Source organism: Neopelma chrysocephalum, unplaced genomic scaffold (assembly GCF_003984885.1).
Source record: "Neopelma chrysocephalum unplaced genomic scaffold, ASM398488v2 Primary Assembly neopelma1_96599, whole genome shotgun sequence".
Lineage (NCBI taxonomy): Eukaryota > Metazoa > Chordata > Aves > Passeriformes > Pipridae > Neopelma > Neopelma chrysocephalum.
In genome coordinates, this window is record NW_020925244.1 from 511359 (window position 1) to 533556 (window position 22198).

The 22198-nt window shown below is 43.0% G+C and overlaps 1 protein-coding gene across 1 annotated transcript in view; it reads right to left on the minus strand.

The window, feature by feature from the left end:
* Positions 1–10737, minus strand: part of LOC113981505 (E3 ubiquitin-protein ligase UHRF2-like) — a gene marked incomplete at its 5' end in the record, with an annotated part of 71342 nt that extends 60605 nt beyond the window's left edge. The window contains 2 exons of the mRNA XM_027708907.1: positions 1998–2107; positions 10519–10737. Of these exons, the coding sequence (XP_027564708.1) occupies positions 1998–2107; positions 10519–10737 (329 nt within the window). The remainder of the gene's footprint in view (positions 1–1997; positions 2108–10518) is intronic.
* Between the last annotated feature and the right edge of the window lie 11461 nt (positions 10738–22198).

Below are 22198 nucleotides of genomic sequence, written 5' to 3' on the forward strand. Positions count from 1 at the left end.
ACAGATGAGCCTGTTCACCCCTAACACCACTGTAAAATTTAGTTGCATAGGTTCTTTCATATTCCTTTCTTTTGTAGGAAAAACTTATCTAAGGTTTGTAGTCCAGATTTAAATTCTTATTGAAGTTCAAGTAACATGTTGATGACCAGTTCTGTTTTGTATAAAAACATTCAAAATATGTTCTAGAGCTCTTAATCTCAGCACATTCTCTGACCCTGCTCCATAACAAACTGATGGAGCATTTCAGGTCAATTAATTCTCTTTGAATTTTAGCTACCATTATTAAAATACCATTCTTCTGTTTTTCTTAGCATACAAATATACTAAGTGAGCTTTATGTATTTGGTTAATTTTTAAATATGGAGTAGGACTAGGGAAGCAAATACAGAGGAACAATAAAGAAATCAATTGAACCATAAGCAATAAGAAATCTATAGTGCATTGTGCTTCACAGAACAAATTCCAGACAGCCTACAAAAAGAAGATCAGAATAACAGCAGGAGAAAATGAAGTAAACAATGTGGTGAGGAAGTTGGACTTTGGGGGAAAAAAATGAAGACAAAGGAATAAAGTTACACAGCCAGCAGTAAATTAACAAATAAACTTTAGGGTTAAAATGTAAGCTGATGTTATTGTGTTAGACTTAATTATGAGGGTTTGTAAAAAATAAACTTGAAAGAAATTAAAAGGGGATCACCATATAGGTTCAGATTTATACAAAGACAGCAATTATGTGAGAGTTTTGAGAACAGGTTACAAATAAGGAGACAATGAAAGGAAATAAGACATGACAGTAGTAACCAAAAATTAGTAGGAACTGAAAACTCGATTCTTGGACAATAAAACAGGGACCCAGTGCAGGAAAATATAGAATATAAAATAAATAAGGCCTGAAGCCTAATCCATGACCTAAAGTTAGTGATAAAGTAATCATTTACATAAAACAGAACTCCAAACAATTACACTGCACTGTACTGATGTATATAATTAAATTAAGCATGACAAATGAAATGAGAACATAAATGGAATGAATGGTTAGTTTCTATTGATTAATATGAGAAAAATAAATAGTAAACAATGAAAAAAATGGTTTTAAATGCCTTCATTTATTGAAAATTACATTTCTACTTTTATGAATGTAGTTGCAGATGGAATTTCCTTTTTAAAAAAACACTTATTTTTAATATGACATAATTGCTTTAATAGTACACTGCAAATAATGTGTATTAATGATTCACACATACAATGACACAAATACTATAGATTAAAAATGAAAACTAAACTACAATAAATTTTCTTCTTTTAAAATTCAGTAATATTTATCAAAAATGCCACAGATCAACCTTTCAGTGTTCCCATTATAAACACTGTCTTATAACTCCTGTTCTTTAATTTTCACATATTTTTAAACTTAGGATAAAATGTTTAACTGCTTTTTAGAGAACTGCCTTTTGGTGGGGGGCAGGGAGGAGGCATGGTTTATTTAGTGTTCAGAAGGACATAATAATATTCTACAATTGAATATATTTGTTTATTTCATAGTTCTAGCAAGCTTGACACTTTCTTGCTCTACACAGCTAATGATTTTTCATGCTGAGGTAATGTCATGGTTAAAGACAGCAATCTTTTGCATCTGTTAAGAACTCAAATGAGATATCAATTATGAAATAGTAAGTTTTGTAATTTGAATGCCTGCCTAGCCACTTAGAATATGAACTCACACCATACAGATCATCTAAAATATCAACCATTTACCTGCTATATTCATAGCACTAATGTGTTGATATATTACATCAACAATTTATTCTCAATATACCATGTAATAAAATTACATTCCTGTAAAAACTTTTCAACCCAAAAATCTGTCTAATAACAATTCTTTTATTACATACAAAATAAGCCTTAATTAAATTGATTCTGTGTTGATTCCTTAATTTTTAAATGCCATTCAAATATTTAAGTAACAGTCTCAATCACACAATAAAAAAAGCACATACTTTTGAAATCTCCATCTCCAAATGTCAGTGGATAAGCTCCTGGCTTTTCAATCTTGTACACTTCCTCTATAAAAATGATTCTGCAGTCATTTATTGCATCTTCTGGACCTCTGGAAAATAAAAATATAATAAAGTACATTGAACTCTGTTTCTCAGTCTTAGCCTCTATATTGGCAAACTCTAAGCAAAATAGTATAGTTAATTGGCATCTGTTTTACCAATAAGAAAATAGTTTTTATTGACTTCACCAATAAAATTCAATGCAGTGCTCTAACACACCAAAATCAAAATGCAGTGTACAGTCTAGTTAGTGGCAGAGATGAAGAACATCCCAACACAGTGTTTCATTGTCCATCTTGATTCTTCTATGAATGCTTCTAATGTAATACACACCACAACAGCTATTTTTATCTTAAACCAAGCCACAGTTATGCCTCATTTTCCTTCTAAATAACAGGCAACTTTGAATTGAAAGAATATGCATATTTATGTGCGTGCACAGGCATGTGTGTGTGTATAATGCAAAATATAGAAATATAAATATATCTTAAACTTGAGACATGTCTATATGGAAAAATAAAAACAGAAATTCAAGAAATTGTTGGCTATTAGTAAGCATCTATTTAAATTCTGAAGCATACTGCATTAAACTAGTAATGTAAAATTTTTTTAAGAAATAAACTGTATTGATAATTTCAGCATAAATCAGGCATTTCAGCTACAAATGAGACTTTCCCTAGTAGCTAGTAAAATGGAATTCTTGGCTGGAGCAGATAAGGGAAAGAAGAAAGAGGGGACAAGAAAAGGATGTCTTTAGTAACAGGTTAGACAAATGCCTTTCAGAAACAACAACAGGTAGTTTATCTTAAAAGGTGGTCTAAGAGGAACTCATTCAGTCCCTTCTAATCTTGCTGTTTATGATTGCTTAGATGCTGAATTTAGCTACTGTATCTCAACTAGGACCTTGGAACAGGGGATAATCACAATGATGAGTGGCTCTAAATCACATCAATCAAGGATTCCCTTTAAGAAGCTTTGTTACCTACAGGGAAATAAGCTACATGTGTGTGCAAAAAGCCTATAGACAGGGTTTTTTTGACAAGTGAACTTAAATAGAGCTGGTCAAGAACGTTTCAGCTAATTGTTAGGCCACATACCACTATATTCTGAGAGTTTTTTTGAGAAATTAACCAGAAGTAACATAGAACCACAGAATCATGGAAGGGTTTGGGTTGGAAAGGACCTTAAAGATCATCTAGTTCCAACCCCCCTGCCATGGGCAGGGACACCAGGTTGCTCAGAGTCCCATGCAGCCTGGCTTTGAACATGTCCGGGGATGGGGCATACACAACTTCCCTGGGCAACCTGTTCCAGTGCTTCACCACCCTCTCAGTAAAGAATTTCTTCCTAATATCTAATCCAAATATACCCCCTTTCAGTTTAAAGCCATTATCCCTTTTTCTACCACTACATGCCCTTGTAAAAGGTCCCTCTCCAGCTTTTTGTAGGCCCCCTTTAGGTACTGGAAGGCTGGTATAAGGTCTCCCTGGAGCCTTCTCTTCTCCAGGCTGGACAACCCTAACCCTCTGAGTCTTTCCTCATAGGAGAGGTGCTCCAAGCCTTCTGATCATCTTTGCAGCCCTCCTCTGGACTTGCTCCAATAGGTCCTTCTTATGTTGGAGACCTGTCCTGGTTTTAGCTGGGATGGAGGCAATTTCTTCTCAGTAGCTAATACAGTGCTGTATTTTGGATTCAGAATGAGAATAATGTTGATAACAGACTAATGTTTTGGGTTTTGTTAAGTTGTTTTTATCCTAAGTGAAAGACTCTTTTTTGGTTTGTGTCTCATGTGAGGAGGAACACAAAAGAAAAGAATCTGGGAGGATTGGGACAGGTGACTCTAACTGGCCAAAGGGCTATTCCACACCACAGAACGTCATACTCAGTATATAAACTGGGGGGAGTTACCCGGAAGGGGGGCCAATCTGAGTTCCTCATCCACCAAACAGTCTACCATCAAATCCATATCTCTCCAATTTAGAGAGAAGGATGTTGTGGGGGACCATGTCAAAGGCCTTACAGAAGTCTGAATAGATGACATCTGTAGCCCATGCCTTGTCCCCTGTTGTAGTCACTCCATCATAGAAGGCCACTGGGTTGGTCAGGCAGGACTTGCCTTTGGTGAAGCTGTGCTGGTTGTCTCAAATCACCTCCCTGTCCTTCCTCCATGTGCCTTAGCATAGCTTCTAGGAAGATCTGTTCCATGATCTTCCCAGGCACAGAGGTGAGGCTGACAGGTTGGTAGTTCCCAGGGTCCTCTTTTCTACATTTTTAAAAGATGGTGTCATGGTTTAGGAATGGTATTCTCCAATTTAGTAGTCCCACTAAAGCTGCTCGCTCCCCCTCTCCCTCCAGTTGAAAGCACAAAAGGCAAAGGTCACGGGTTGAGATAAGAACAATTGACTGGAAACAGCAATGAGATAAGAAAACAAACATTAACAGTAACAATATTAATAACAGAAGGTATAAGACAAAGAAACGATTTACATATAAAATAAAACAATACCGGACCATTTCGCCCACCATGCTTTCTCCCACCAGAAGGAATGCCCTTCTTCTTGGAAGCAAGAAAGACTCCCTTTCTCCAGCCCCTGGAAATGACGTAAGGTGGTATTGAATAACCTCCTAGACATGCCCACAGCCAAGTCCCCTCAGCTACTGCAAAAAAAACCCAACTCTGTCCTGCCCAAAACTAGGACAGATGGGTACAATGTTTCTCCTTTTCCAGTCACCTGAGATTTCACCTGACTGCCATAACTTTTCAAATATCATGGAGAATTGCTTGGCAACTACATCAGCCAATTCCCTCAGGACCCTGGGATGCATCTCATTGGGTCCCATAGACTTATATACGTTCAGGTTCTTCAGGTGGTCATGAACTTGATCTTCTCTTACAGTGGGAGGGACTTTGCTCCTCCAGTCCCCATCCTGCTGTCCATCCACTAATATGACCTTCACATATTAAATGCATTGCAGTATAGACATATATCATGGACAAAACATATGAACAGTCAAACAGTGAAGCAGGCATCCAGAAAGGTTGTGCAGTCTCCATTCTTGGAGGTTTTCAAGACCAGACTGAATAAAGCCCTGAGCAACCTGGTCTGACATCATAGATGACTCTGCTTTGAGAAAGTGGATTAGAGACCTCTTGAGGCTCTTTCCAACCTGAATTATCCTTGATGATCTTGAGATCTATGGATTGGTTGATTTCTTTTAAAAAAATACTTCTCCCTTGCTAAGTTTGTGGTTAATAATTCAAACCTCCTATTCATCATCTTTTTTTAGATTTGAGAGTGTTTTTTCTTAAATGACAATTGTCTCCAAAATTAATTTATATACTTCCTCTACATTTTGAATCACAGGAAGCCATAATACACTGAAATATTTAATCTAAATCACTCATGTCAATCTAGATTTAAAAGCAATATTCAAAACAAATTTGCATATGCTTGCAAAAGCTACTAACTCAACATTTTTCACATTTAAAAAATGCAACTATTTCTGGTATGTAAGCAATATATTAAATTGCCACTCATCATAAAAATATTCTTCCATTCTCTTCCAATCAATCATGCCCTACATTAGAAATGTCAATAAAAATTCAATATTCCTCCATTCTTATAATAAAAAGCATTATAAAATTTGAATAGTTAAAATAATTATAAGGAAAATATTTTTAGAATTATGATACTCTTTTTTGGTGGTGAAATTTAGGGGGTGCCACCATTAAGGCAAACTTCTTCTTAGCTAAAAAGAAATGATCACTTCAAGTTACACTGTAACATCAGTTTCACTCTTGGCAACACATACATCCCTGTGTCTTTGTCCTCCTACAGATTTGGAGACAACAGACTGAATACAACTGCCTTGGTTCCTTTGTGAATATGATATGGTAATAATGGGACTCTGTGTCCAAGTGGCAAAGAAAGCTATCAATGGAAGAGAAGGTTAGCAGTGAATTCTTCAAGGAGAGTGTAAAGATTGCAATCTTTAAGATGGTGAAAAGAAGAAATGTCACAGCCTATTTAAAGTTGACATCTGGATTTCTGCAAAAAATTGCTGAATTTAGGAAGAGCTATACCCAATTTCCTAAAACTAAACAGGTGATATGGTTTGAAGCTGGCTCCCTGCCAAGTCTCCAAACCTTACCACCAGAAGTCCCCCCCCCCCAACAAAAAAAAAACCTCAGGGAGAAGAGGGAGAAAAAAAACTAAGAAAAACCCGAAAACGAGAGAGAGGACAACCAAACTGATATATATAAATATATTTACACTTATATACAATTTCACAAGGGAAAGGGAAAGGGGAAGGGGAAAAGGAACAAAACTAAAATAAAATATATATATATATATATATATATCCCAATCAGTAGCCCGAGATCTAGTAACTAAAGAACAAAAGAGTTAGCAAAGAAGATATCTCACTACTCTCCTGGGACAACCGAGAGTCGCTCCGGAACGATCGCCGGCAACGTCTGTCTCCCAAGGTCGGCAAGGCCTAGCCAGGCCTCGCTCCCCAACACGGCAGACTCAACAGCAGGGAACCTGCACCTCCAAGCCGCCGGAAGGAAAGAGCGAAGGCCTCTCCTCCTCTCTTCTTATAGTCTGGCCTACGTAAAAATCGTAGGGAATACTGGGTAAATCTGGACCCTTCCTTGGTTACAAACTGGTCACCAAGGAAGGCCTAGCCCAAACCACCACAACAGGTGTACTGGATCTGGTTGTGATGGATTGAATTTTCCTCATAGAAGTCCACATGGTGCTGTGATTTGGAATTCTGACTAAAAGTTTTGATAACCTACCAGTGTTTTGGCTACTGCTGAGCAGTGTTTATATACAGTGTCAAGGCTTTATTTTTTCCCTACTCTACATAGATAGATTGGTTATCAATTGCATTTTCGATGTAGCCCCTATGGCAAAGGAAGACCTATAGGGATGTCCCACAGAGGCCCAGCAGCACCCACTGTTCAAAAAGGATCATGATCCACTCAGAGCCCATTTATTGCCAATAGATGCTTGCTTTACAGGTGCAACACCCAGGTATTATAAGAGGTAGTTTCTGCTATGCCCATTCTGTTATCATCCCATCTCCCTAAAGATGCAGTTATACTTACAGGCAAACCCCCTTGTGTCCAGGTAGTTAAAAATTCCCCTAAGCCTATGCAAAAAGACCCTGACCTATAACACCCTGAAACATGGAAAGACTATTTAGCCCTGGGCATTCCTGAAAAGGCAATCCTCATTTTGGTAGCAAGGGGTGGAAAATGTGCAAGCCCTATATCGGGAATGGGAGCAAAATTTTTTGAGGGCCAGTTCTGTTCAATATTTTTATCAATGAGCTGGATGCAGAAGTTGAATACACCATTAGCAAGCTTGCTGATGATACCAAACTGGGAGGTGCTGTTGACTCTCTGAAGGGACAAGAGGACTTGAAGAGGGATCTAGATAGATTGGAGCATTGGGTTATGATTAATAGAATGAAAGTTTGAATGCTGGATTCTGCACCTAGGATGCCAGTCACAAGTAGAGTTTGGAAGAGGAGTGGCTGGAGAGCAGCCCTGCAGAAAGGGACTGGGGGTGCTGGTTGACAGCAGGCTCAGTATGAGTCAACAGTGTGCCCTGGTAGCCAAGAGGGCAAACCACATTCTGGGGTGCATCGAACATAGTATAACGAGCCACTCAAAAAATGTAATTATCCTGCTGTATTTAGCAATGGTGCAGCCTCACCTTGAGTACTGTGTGCATTTCTGGACCTCTCAACGGAAGAAGGTTGTTAAAGTACTCAAATACGTTCAGAGGAGGGGAAGAAATCTAGGTAAAGGACTGGAAGGCATGTCTTTTGAGGAGCAGATAAGGTCTCTGGGTTTGTCTAGTTTGGAGAAGACTGAGGAGTGACCTCATTGGTCTCTTCTCCCTGGTATCTAGTGACAAAACACGTGAATAGTTCAAAGCTACATCAGGGGAGGTTCAGACTTGACATTAGGAAACATTTCTTTACCAAGAGGGTGGTCAAACAGTGGAACAGGCTTCCTAGAGAGGTGGTAGATGCCCCAAGCTTGTCAGTGTTGAAGAGGCATTTGGAGATTGCCCTTAGTAATACGCTTTAACTTTTGATCAGCCCTGAATTGGCTAGGCAGTTGTACTACATGATTGCTGTAGGTCCCTTCCAACTGTTCTGTTCCGTTGTGCTGTATTGTATTGTATTCTATTCATAGAATCATAGGATCAGCCGGGATGGAAGGGACTCTGAGATCAAGTCCAACCCTTAATCCACTACTGCCGTGGTTACTAGACCATGGCACTAAGTGCCACATCCAGTCTCATCTTAAAAACCTCCAGGGATGGAGAATCCACCACTTCCCTGGGCAGCCCGTTCCAATGTCCGATTACTCTCTCTGTAAAGAATTTCTTCTTAATATCTAACCTAAACCTCCCCTGGCAGAGCTTAAGACCATGTCCTCTTGTCTTACTGATAGCTGCCTGGGAGAAGAGACCAACCCCCACCTGGCTACAACCTCCTTTCAGGGAGTTGTGGAGAGTGATGAGGTCTCCCATGAACCTCCTCTTCTCCAGGCTAAACAAGCCCAACTCCCTCAGCCGCTCCTCATAGGACTTGTGTTCAAGTCCCTTCACCAGCCTTGTTGCTCTTCCCTGGACCTGCTCCAGCACCTCAATATCCTTCCTGAACTGAGGGGCCCAGAACTGGACACAGTACTCCAGGTGTGGTCTCACCAGTGCTGAGTACAGGGGAAGAATCTCTTCCCTGGTCCTGTTGGCCACACTGTTCCTGATACAGGCCAGGATGCCATTGGCCTTCTTGGCCACCTGGGCACACTGCTGGCTCATGTTCAGCTTCCTGTCAATCCACACTCCCAGGTCCCTCTCTGCCTGGCTACTCTCCAGCCACTCTGCGCCCAGCCTGTAGTGCTTCATGGGGTTGTTGTGGCCAAAGTGCAGGACCTGGCACTTGACCTTGTTGAACCTCATCCCGTTGGAATCAGCCTAACTCTCCAACCTATCCAGGTCCCTCTGCAGAGCCCTCCTGCCTTCCAGCTGATCAACACTCCCCCTCAACTTAGTGTCATCTGCAAATTTACTGATGGTGGACTCAATCCCCTCGTCCAGATCATCAATAAAGATATTAAACAGAACTGATCCCAACACTGATCCCTGGGGGACACCAGTAGTGACCGGCTGCCAACTGGATGCAGCACCGTTCACCACCACTCTCTGGGCTCGGCCCTCCAACCAGTTCCTAACCCAGCACAGAGTGCCCCTGTCCAAGCCGTGGGCTGCCAGCTTTTTCAGGAGTATGCTGTGGGAGACAGTGTCAAAGGCTTTGCTGAAGTCCAGGTAGACCACATCCACAGCCTTCCCCTCATCCACCAGGCGGGTCACCTGATCAGAAAAGGAGATCAGGTTGGTCAGACAGGACCTGCCCCTCCTAAACCCGTGCTGACTGGGACTGATCCCTTGTCCATCCTGCAGGTGCTGTGTGATTGCACTTAGGATGATCTGCTCCATAACCTTGCCAGGCACTGAGGTCAGGTTGACAGACCTGTAGTTTCCTGGGTCCTCCTTCCAACCCTTTATGTGGATGGGCATGACATTCGCCAACTTCCAATCATCTGGGACCTCCTCAGTGAGCCAGGACTATTGGTAGATGATGAAGAGCAGTTTGATGAGCTCTTCCGCCAGCTCCCTCATCACCCTTGAGTGGATCCCATCTAGTCCCATAGACTTGTGGGGATCCAAGTGGCTCAGCAGGTCACTGTTTCCTCCTGGATTACAAGGGGGCTATTTAGATTCTTATCTCTTTCTACAAGTTCCAGAAGCCAGTTGTCCTCAGGACAACCTGTCTTACTGTTGAAAACTGAGACAAAGAAGGCGTTAAATACCTCAGTCTTTTCCTCATCTTTGATAACTATATTCCTGCCCATGTCCAATAAAGAATGGAGGTTTTCCTTGTCCCTCCTTTTGCTATTGATGTATCTGTAGAAGGACTTTTTGTTATCCTTCACAGAAGTGGCAACATTAAGTTCAAGTTGTGCCTTCGTCTCTCTAATTTTCTTTCTACATGACCTAACTATATTCCTAAACTCTTCATGAGTAGGCAGCCCTTTTTTACATAATCGGTAGGCTCTCTTCTTTACCCTAATTTCCTTCAAAATCTCCCTGTTCAGCCAGACCGGTCGTCTTCCCCGCCGGCTTGCCTTTCAGCACACTGGTACAGCCTGCTCCTGTGCTTTCAAGACTTCCTTCTTGAAGCATGTCCATCCCTCCTGGACCCCTTTGTTTTCAAGGGCTGTTTCCCAGGGTACACTCTGAACTAGTCTTCTGAATAGTCTGAAATCTGCCCTGTGGAAGAATAATGAGTAGCAAACAAGCCTAAAAGTTTTGTTTTGTTTATTTGTTTAAGAATGTAAATAAACTTCCCATTTTAGCCAGAGAAATCTTACCCCAGCAGAATTTTAGCATGAACCTCTTTGTTAGTCCTTGAAATTTCTCTGAGAGAGGTAATTTCTGCATCAAACCAGAATCCTCTTTCTTCTGGAGCCTCAACATTATAGTTAACCATCACTACATCACCCACTTTTAGTTCACTCCACTTCAGAATGGTTCTTGCTCGTGGTCGAAGATTTTTAGTGTCCATTTCTACTATGCCATTCTCTGGATACCTTGAAAGGCAAAACCAAACAAAAGTGACAGTTAGCACTCCCAAAGTAGTAAGAAGTAAGTTAAAGACAATATTTTTCAAAATAACTTTTGGGAGCGTTATTGTTTAACTCTATTTAAAAATTTGATCTAGTATGCTTTTTCTAAATTTTATATTAGTTTAAATGCAGAGTAGTGACTTGACTAATATCCTTGCAGAAAAAGCATCCAGCAATCCAAAGGGAAAAAAATAATCCACGAGCATTTGAGGATTTCTTTTTATAAGTTCAAGTTTCCACAAAGGCACAGATCAGATTTGTTCTCAGTAAAGTCAAAGGATTCAATTAAACCAACAGTGAAAAAGCAACAAAGATTATAACTTGAATCTTCAAAACTTCTAAATTCTAGTTTAACTTGGCCTTCGTACATTTGTTACATCTCCACCAATTTCAATAACAAAACGAAATTTAAAAAAAAACAAACTAAAAACACAGTATGTATAAAAAAAAATCTCATGATGAAGATTGAATGAGTCCACACTCCATTTAACAATGTTTTTAAAAATGGCTAATTGCAGAAACACACAACCAAAATCAGGACTAGTTCTAAGACTTTCTAATAGACATGGCAGCTAATAGTTTCGAAGTGTTTTCTCTCTTCAGTTATGAAATTAAAACCCTATTATGTTAAATCAGAGAAGCATTACTTCAGTATTTCTCTCAATGAGATACAGTAATGCTTGCAAAATTATAAGAATTAAAAAATAGGCAGAAAGAAAAAGTTCACTGAAAGACTTTTAAGGCATTTTGGGTTCTTTGGCAGTTTGTTGGGTTTCTTTTTAAACTAGAAATCTGATTATCCCTCCCCTTTTGACTATATTATGAATAATTTCTGGTGAGCTCTATTCCTCTTTAAAGTTGAGAGGTATTCATTTAGAACAATTAAAATAGAACTATTTGAATAGGATTTTGGAAGTGCCAGTTCTGCTTAACAACATAGTCTTAAATTCTCTGTAAAGACATTTTGCAGGGACTGTAGAGGTTGCATAGTCTCTCTGGTGCTGAAAAACTGCACAATGTGGACACTGATAATAACCACAAGAAAAGGAAAAGATAGAAATTTAACCTCTTAAACTAAACCAGGTTAATTAGAATAGATTAGAACAGAATGGAATGGAATAGAACAGAACAGTTCAATTGGAAGGGACTTACAGCGATCATCTAGTTCAACTGCCTGGCCAATTCAGGGCTGATCAAAAGTTAAAGCATGTTATTAAGGGCATTGACCTAATGCCTCTTCAACACTGACAGGCTTGGGGCATTGACCACCTCTCTAGGAAATCTGTTCCAGTGTTTGACCATCCTCTCAGTAAAGAAATGTTTCCTAATGTCAAGTCTAAACCTCCCCTGATGCAGCTTTGAACTATTCCCATGTGTCTTCTCACTGGATACCAGGGAGAAGACATCAGCAACTCCATCTCCACTTCCCCTCCTCAGGAAACTGTAGAGAACAATGAGGTTGCCCCTCAGTCTTCTTTTCTCCAAACTAGACAAACACAGAGCCCTTAACTGCTCCTCATAGGACATGCCTTCCAGTCCTTTCACTAGCTTTGCCCTCTTGGCTGCCAGGGCACACTGCTGACGCATACTGAGTGATGCCTTAAGCCCCTAATGGTTTTCTTATTTTTCTACCTTATAAGTTTTATAGGTAATAGAAGTAGATTTTAGAAACAACCCTTTCTCCCTCTTCCCCGTAGCACCCCTTAGTTTATACATTCCTTAACCCTCTTACCCCATTCCATACTCCCCATATCAACCCTGTCCCTGTATCCAGTAGAAAATGTTTTGTCTCTTGTCAAGGCAAGCCTGTCTTGTTTGGGGAACGCTTGTATCTTGGCCTAAACCGCAGGACAGAGTCAAAGAACTGGGTGACTCTGCTCTCTGTACCCCAAAGATGATGAAGGATGATGAAGAGAGGGTCCCAACAAGCACCCCAGACCCAATTCCGGGAGGTGGGCCAGGGGGTGGACCAGAGCAAAAGTTACGGGGAGGACACACTTGGGATTGGCCAGATATTGTTATATATTGTAACATCTCGGACACAGCCGGCGCGCGCGTCGTGCACCATCAATTGCCTTGGCACAATTAAACCCTTTCCTTATCTCACCCTAATTAACGGCTCCTGGATTTTTTCTAAGCACTAGCTGAGCAGGTATCATGAGCCTGCTGTCAACCAGCACCCCCAGATCCCTTTCTGCAGGGTTGCTCTCCAGCTCTTCCAAACTCTACTTGTGACTGGCATTATTCCATCCTAGGTGCAGAATCCAGCATTCAAACTTTCAATCCATTAATCATTGCCCAATTTTCCAATCTATCTGAAGCCCTCTTCAAGTCCTCTTGTCCCTTCAGAGAATCAACAGCACCTCCCAGTTTGGTATCATCAGCAAGCTTGCTAATGGTGTATTCAACTTCTGCATCCAGATCACTGACAAAAAATATTGAACAGAACTGACTCTAGAACTGAACACTGAAAAATGCTGCTGGTGGCCAGTCACCATCCAGGTGTAGCCCCATTCAGTATAACCCTTTGAGACCTGCCCTTTAGCCAGTTCTTCACCCAGCACACTGTGAACCTGCTCATCTCATAGGTGGACAACTTGTCCAGAAGGATTCTGTGAGAGACAGTATCAAAAGTCTTACTAAAATCCAGAAAAAAACTACATCCAATCCCTTCCCTTCATCCATTAAGTGGGTGACATTATGGTAGAAGGTTAGAGACAGAGGCGTGGCTCTATGTAATAGAAGGGATAGAATGTATGGAGATCACAGTTGGCAATGGCACAGTTGAGACCATCTGGTTAAGAATCAAGGGGCAAACAAATAATGCAGATGTCATCGTGGGAGTCTACTATAGACATCCCCGACAGGATGATGATGCCAACAAATTATTCTTTGAGGAACTAAGGAATGCTTCCAAGTCAACTGCCCTTGTCATTAAGGGGGACTTCAACTTGCCGGAAATAAACTGGGGGCATCACACAGCTGGTACAACCCAGGCCAGAAGATTCCTAAAAAACCTGGATGACAGCTTCATGGAACAGGTCATACGGAGCCGACTCGGAAAGATGCTCTCCTTGATCTACTGCTTGTCAACAGAGTGGATCTTGTGAGCGAAGTGGAGATTGGTTTAAAATCTCTGTTGACAAGAGGAAAAGTGCCAGTAAAACCTCAACTTTGGACATGAGGAGAGCAGACTTCAGGCTGCTCAGGGAATCAGTAAGTAAGGTCCCCTGGGAAAATGTTTTTGCAGGTGCTGGGGTCCATCAGTGTGGGAAGCCAAAGACCTGAGGAGTACAACATGTGGAAATTGGAACAAACAACAAAGAAAACTGTGAAACACCAGAAGCAACTACCTTTTCTACCTCCTAATGAGCACAACAGCTGTGTGGACTTAGGGTTGAAGTTTGGGTTATATGAAGATGTGTTTTCTGTCCTCTGATGTCCCCTTTTCATCAATTTTGTAAAAATCCCTCATGTTCTCTCTCCCTTATTTGTCCCCTTGTTGCTGATTGGTTCCCAGTTGGTGCCATGCACCATTCCCTTATTTGGGCATTCCATATACGGTTGTCTCCACCCAGTCATAGTTGAAACCCTCCCCTTTTTTCCTTATATGTCTGTTTAGCATACTCCTCCCATGTTCCACCCCTTCTTCCAGAGAGTTCCCTCGAAACCCTATATAAGTCCGTGCTCCCCTGTTAATAAAGGAGCACTCTGTTCCACCCTAACTCTGTGGTTGGACCCTTTGTCCCCTGGGCTGCGATACATCAGTGCTAGTCAATTTCAAACATCACCTCCTAAGGGCAAAGGAGCAGGTAATTCCCAAATGTCAGAAATCAAGCAGGCAAGGCAGAAGGCCGGCTTGGCTGAGCAGGAATCTTCTCTTGGAGATAAGGCAAAAATGGAATGTGGAAGTGGAAGTAAGGTCAAGCGACATTGGAAGAATTCAGAGATGCTGCTTGCCAGTGTAGGGAGAAAATTTGTGTGGCCAAAGATCAACTGGAGTTGAAGCTGGGCAGAAATGTGGGGGACAATAAAAAGATTTTTTTTCAAATATATTAATGGCAATAGACAGTATAGAGATATCATCAGCCCATTACAGGATAAGAATGGTCACGTCACAAACAGGGACAGAGACAAGGCAGAGGTGTTTAATGATTTCTTTGCCTCTGTTTTCAACATGGATGATGGACCAAGGGGGGTGGGGTCTCAGTGCCCTGAGCTGGAGGACCATGACTGCGAGAACAATCAACTCCCAGTCGACCCTGAAATTGTGTGGGATCTGCTGCTAGAGCCAGATCCATAGAAATGTATGGGGCATGATGGGATTCATCCCAGAATCCTCAAAGAGGTGGCTGATGTCATTGCAAAATTTCCTCAATGATTTTTGAGTAGTCTTGGGAATCCGGATAGGTCCTAGCTGACTGGAAGCTGGAGAACATTGTCCCGATTTTCAAGAAGGGCAAGGAGGACCCTGGAAACTACAGGCCTGCCAGTCTCACTTTAATGCCTGGTAAAGTTATGGAGAAAATTATTCTGGGAAGTATTGGAAAACACCTGAAAGACAACTCTGTCATTGGTCACAGTCAGAATGGCTTCATGAGAAGAAAGTCCTCCTTATCAAACCTGATTTCCTTCTATGCCAAGGTAACCCACCTAGCTGATCAAGGGAAGCCAGTTGATGTAATCTTTTTGGATTTCAGAAAAGCTTTTGATACTGTCTCTCACAGGATCCTTCTGGACAAACTGTCCAGCATACAGCTGGAAAAACACGTTATGCGATGGATGAGCAATTGGCTAACGGGTTGAGCACAAAGGGTAATAGTGAATGGGGTAACATCAGGCTGGCGACCTGTAACTAGTGGGTTCCGCAGGGTTCCATCTTAGGCCCTGTGCTCTTCAACATCTTCATAAATTACTTGGATGCAGGGAAGGATGAAGGGATACTAAGTAAGTTTGCAGATGACACAAAACTGGGAGGAGCTGTTGACACCCTCGAAGGCAGGGAGACCCTGCAGAGAGACCTGGACAAATTAGAGGACTGAGCAATCACCAACCATATGAAGTTCAACAAGGGAAAGTGCCAGATTCTGCACCTGGGATGAGGCAGCCCTGGATGTATGTACAGACTGGGGAATGAGATGCTGGAAAGCAGCACTGCAGAAAGGGACCTGGGGGTCCTGGTTGACGACAAGTTGAACATGAGTCAGCAGTGTGCCCTGGCAGCCAGGAGGGCCAACCATGTCCTGGGAGGCATCAGGGAAAAGCATCGCCAGCTGGTCAAGGGAGGGGATTGTCTCTCTCTACTCTGCACTACTGTGGCCTCGCCTTGAAGATTGTGTGCAGTTTTCGGCACTACAATATAGGAAAGTTATTAAGCTACTAGAGAGTATCCAAAGGAGGGCAACGAAAATAGTATGAAGGGCTTTGAGGGGAAGCCGTATGAGGAGTGGCTGAGGTCACTTGGTCTGTTCAACCTGGAGGGACTGAGGGGAGACCTCATTGCAGTCTACAACTTCCTTGTGAGGGGCAGACACTGTGGTGACCAGTAACAGGACCCAAGGGAATGGCCTAAAGTTGTGTCAGGTGAGGTTTAGGTTAGATATTAGGAAAAGATTCTTCACCCAGAAGGTGGTTGGGCACTGAAACAGGCTCCCCAGGGAAGTGGTCACAGCACCAAGACTGCCAGAGTTCAAGAAGCATTTGGATGATACTCTCAGGCACATGGTGTGACTCTTGGGGATAGTCCTGTGCAGGGCTAAGAGTTGGACTCGATGATCCTTGTGGGTCCCTTCCAACTCACCATATTCTGTGAAAGAGGGCTTTCCCTTTGTGAACCCATGTTGACTGTGCCTGATGATGGCATTGTTCTTTAAATGCCTTTCAATAGCAGCCAGTATGATCTTCTCCATAATTTTTCCACGTACTGAGGTTAGACTAATATGTCTGTAGATCACTGGGTTTTCCTTCACACCCTTCTTCTAAGTAGGAATACCATTAGCCAGATCCCAGTCAGTTTCAGTCCCCAATCTCCCCAGACATTTGGCAGATGATTGAGAGAGTTCCTGTCATAATATCTGCTAGCTCCTTCAGTATTCTGGGATGAATCCCATCAGATGCTGTGGACTTGTGAATGTTCAGCTGAAACAACCGGTCCCTTACAATTTCACTATGCACAAATGGAAAGTCATTGTTCCTGCAGTCATGGTCCTCTGACTAAGGGGACCTGGCAACCCAAGGTCTATCACTATTATTAAAGGCTGAGGCAAAAAGAATTGTCTCTGCTTTTTCTTCATCCCTATTAGTCAGATGGCCATCTCCAACGAGTATCAGTCCAATGTTTTCTTTAGACCACCTCTTGCTACTGATGTACTTTAAAAAAAGCCCTTCTTGTTATCTGACACAACACTGCCCAGTTTCAACTATAATTGAGATTGAGCGTTTTATGTCTTCTCCCTGCATGTATGAACCACAGCTCTGTAATCATCCTGTGAAAACTGACCTTGCTTCCAGAGATCATACAGTTTTTCCTTCCTCTTGAGCTCCATGAGGAGTTGCCTGCTCAGCCCAGCTGGTCTTCTGCCCCACTTGCCTGACTTTTGACACAATGGGATTGCCTGCTTCTGTGCTTTTAAAAGGTGGTTCTTAAATTCTGACCAGCACTTGTGTACCCCTAAGCCCTCAAAAGCAGATTTCCATGAGTGGTGGTACATTCTCCCCTCTCCTTGGGCTCCTCTACGATCTCAGGAATTCCCGTAAGGCTTTGTCCTTTAAGTAATGAGTTGAGCAGTTGTACTGGAGCCTGGCCTGTGCCTATCGAGCCACAGTTCAGTACTCTCAGAGGACTGTAGTGGAGGCAGGAACCCAAAGCGCATTTGAGGACACTATGGCTGAGATAGGGACTCAAAACACAAAAAATACAGTAATTGCCCCAGTAGTTAAAAAGGAAGAATAGATAAAGTGAGCTACAAGTCCATATCATCGATTAGAAAGGAAGGAAGAAGAAGAAGCAGGACAATCAGGAGGGGAGGGGGCAGATCAAGAAGCTGGTCCTTCAACAAAGAAATTGAAATGAGTGAGAAAAATCAAACAGAAAACCAAAATTACCCGGTCCTTGACCTCATCAGAACTTCAAGACTTGAGGAAAGATTACAGCTGCCAGCCAGGTGAGCAGATTTCTACCTGGCTGCTTCAATGCTGGGATAATGGGGCCATAAGTCAGCAATTAGGAGGTCATGAAGCCAAACAGCTGGGATCCCTTGCTAGAGATCAGAAAATTGAAAGAGGAATTGGAAAAGAAGGAGCAATTTGCAATCTCTGGAGACTGCTCCTCTCAAGTGTGAGGGCAAGATATCCATGTAAGAAAGATCTAGTGAACTTCCCAGGAAAGCGGACCACTGCAGATGAAGGTATCCAGTACTTGAGAGAATTAGCAGTCCTGGAAATCATTTATAGTAATCTAAGAAGTGATAACAGCCTTAAAGATCCAGAGGATGTCCCTTGCACAATGGTCAGGTGGAGGAAGATGATTCAAAGCACCCCTGTATCATATCCCAATAGCTTGGTAGCAATGTATTACCTGCAAATGGATACACCAACTGTAGAGATGGTGTCCTCCTGACTCCAAAATGTAGAAGAAACTCTGGGTACTTCCACATCCCTATGAGTCAGCACCTCAGATGTCAGGGACAGCCCAAGAGATTGGTCCTCTCCTGCCCCAGTCAGAGGGGAAAGGAAGCCCCAAGCACAGGCCACGTGGTGAACTCTGTTTCTTTCTGTGTGACCAGTGGGAAGACATGAGGAAGTGGGATGGTGAACCCACCTTTAAGCTGGAAGCCCACATATGTGAACTGAGAGGGAAGAGAGCTGTTAAGAAGGGTTCACCCAAGAAGGCTGTCAGTGTAGTTGCCACAGAGACACAAGAAGCCTATTAGCGATCTCCCAGATGTAAAAGTACTGAAATCAACTCCTTTGATCCTGGTGAGGGAATGTCTGATCTGGCATTGCAAAGGTCCGACAGTGAATACTCTGACCAGGAACAGGAATAGAGGGTCCCTGCCTTCAGCCAGGAGGAGGAAAGGGATGACCAGGCATACTGGACTGTGTGGATTCGATGGCCTGGCACATCAGATCCGCAGAGGTATAGAGCTTTAGTAGACACTGGTGCACAGTGCACACTGATGCCTTCAAGGCACAGAAGTGCAGAACCCATCTGGACCTCTGGAGTGACAGGGGGATGCCAGGAGTTGTCTGTATTAGAGGCTGAAGTGAGTTTAACAGGGGACAAGTGGGAGAAGCACCCCATTGTGACTGGCCCAGAGGTCCCTTATATCCTTGGCATCGACTACCTCAGGAGGGGTTACTTCAAGGATCCAAAGGGGTACAGATTGGCTTTTGGTGTAGCTACTGTGACTACAGAGATCAAACAATTATCTACCCTGCCTGGCCTCTCAGAAGATCCCTTCATCGTGTGATTGCTGCAAGTTGAAAACCAACAAGTGCCAATTGCTACCAGGACAGTGCACCAGTGGCAATATTGCACCAACTGAGACTCCATAATTCCCATCCATAAGCTAATTCGTTGACTGGAGAAACAAGGAGTGATCACCAGGACCCACTCACCCTTTAACAGTCCCATATGGCCAGTGCAAAAGTCTAATGGAGAACAGAGGATGACGGTGTACTATCGTGGCCTGAATGAAGTTATGCTGCCTCTGAGTGCTGCTGTGCCAGACATGTTGGAACTTCAATATGAACTAGAGTCAAAGGCAGCCAAGTGGTGCCACAACTGACATCACTAATGCGTTTTTCTCAATCCTTCTGGCAACAGAGTGCAGGCCACAGTTTGCCTTCACTTGTAGGGGTGTCCAGTATACCTGGAATCGACTGCCCCAGGAGAGGAAACACAGCCCGACCATCTGCCGTGAACTGATCCAGACTGCACTGGAACAGTGTAAGGTAAAGGGACCTGCACAGGAGAACCAGTTCTTGGGAATAAAATGGCAGGGTGGATGCTGTCATGTACCTATGGATATGGTGAACAAAATAGCAACTATATGTCCACTGACTAACAAGAAGGAAATACAAGCTTTCCTAGGCCTTCTGGGGTTCTGGAGGATGCGCATTCCAGGTTATAGTCAGCTTGTGAGCCCCCTCTATCGAGTGACCCAGAAGAATCAGTTCGAGTGGGGCCTTGAGCAACAACAAGCCTTTGAGCAGATCAAACAGGAAATAGATCATGCAGTAGCTCTTGGGCCTGTTCAGACAGGACCAACTGTGCAAAATATCCTCTACACAGCAGCTGGGGAGCATGGTCTCACCTGGAGCCTCTGGCAAAGAACATCAGGAGAAACCCAAGGTTGACCATTAGGGTTTTGGAGCCAGGGGTTATCAAGGATCAAAAGCCACTACACTCCAACTGAAAAGGAGATATTAGCAGCCTATGAGGGGGTTCGAGCTGCCTCAGAAGTCATTGGGACAGAAGCATGTCTCCTTTTGGCACCGCAATTACCCGTGCTGCACTGGATGTTCAAAGGAAACATCCCCTCAATACATCACACAACCAGTGCTACATGGAGTAAGTGGGTAGCATTGATTACCCAATGAGCCCAAATGAGAAAACCCAATTGCCCAGAAATCCTGGAAGAGATTATGGACTGACCAGAAGGCAGAAATTTTGGAGCATTGCCTGAGAAGGTGACCACCACATAACGAGTTACCAGAAAATGAAAGAAGCTCTGCTCTGTTTACTGATGGATCCTGTCATGTGGTAGGAAACCATCAGAGGTAGAAAGCTGCTGTGTGGAGTCCCACACAATGAATCGTTGAGGCTCCTGAAGGAGAGGGTGACTCAAACCAATTTGCAGAAGTGAAAGCCATCCAACTAGCCCTAAAGACTGCCGAACGAGAAAAGTGGCCTCTGCTATACCTCTATACTGACTCCTGGTTGGTGGCTAATGCCCTGTGGGGGTGGCTACAGCAATGGAAGGAGACCAACTGGCAATGCAGGGGTAAACCCATCTGGGCTGCTGCATTGTGGCAGGACATCGCTTCACAGGTAGAAAACATGGCTCTGAAGGTGCGTCATGTAGATGCGCACATGCCCAAAAGTCGTGCCACTGAAGAACATGAGAACAATGAGCAGGTGGATAAGGCTACCAAGATTGGAATAGCCCAGGTAGACTTGGAGCAGAAGGGGGAGCTATTTATAGCCCAATGGGCCCATGAAACATCAGGACATCTAGGAAGAGATGCAACATACAGATGGGCTCATGATCGAGGGGTGGACCTGACCATGGAGGCCATCACACAGGTGAAACATGTGCATGAATGTGAAACATGTGCAGCAATTAAGTGAGCCATGCAAGTAAAATCTCCCTGGAATAGAGGGCGGTGGCTGGATTTCCAATATGGTCAGGCCTGGCAAATTGACTACATTGGACCACTGCCAAGGCAAGAACTACATACTCATCATGGTGGAGACAACGACTGGCTGGTTGGAAACCTATCCTGTAAACCAGGCCACTGCTCAAAACACCATCTTAGGCCTTAAGAGGCACATTCTGTGGTGACATGGGACCCCAGAGAGAATTGAATCAGATAATGAGACTCATTTCTGAAATAACATTATAAACTCTTGGGCCAAGAAGAATGGCATTGCGTGGAGATATCACATCCCTTATTACCCACAAGCCTCTGGAAAGACTGAGAGATATAATGGACTGCTGAAGACGTTGTTAAGTTTTAGGTAATGGGACATGGAAGCGCTGGGCTGCAAATTTAGCTGAAGTCACTTGACTGGTCACTTGATCTGCTAATTGCCCTTGTCCTGCCCAAACAAAACCCCTACATACTGTGGGAGGAGATAAGGTCCCCATATTACACATTGGGAAGTGTCTGGGGAAGTCTGTGTGAATTTCTCCTCCTATAGGAATAGGAAAATCCCATTTGTGGGATTGTCTTTGCTCAAGGACCAGGGTGTACTTGGTGGGTAATGCAGAAGGATGGGGAGACCCGGTGTGTGCCTCAAGGAGATTTGACCTTGGGGGAAAAATAATCTGTGGTGTAAGTTGTATGTTGCAGGAAGTAAAGTAGCAGGAATGACATGAACAGACAGAGTGAATTTTGCGAAGAGCAAGGAGACTGCGACGATGACCCAAGTCAGGCCGGTGTCAGTGCCCAACAATCGATTGTGCTGCTTCTCCTGTCCTGAGTACCCATCCTGATGGAATAGAGCCCAAGTCATGGCCTGTTTTTGAATATCTGGAGGGGTGGCGGAATCCCATGAAATGGGAAAATAATATCTATTTATGAAAGGACGGGGGGTAGTAGTTGATGAAAAGGTATAAATCTGTATGTTGGGTATAAAGATGGTTTAAGGATGTAGTTTAAGTTGTATGTGTTGATAAGAAAGGATTTCAGTAATGAG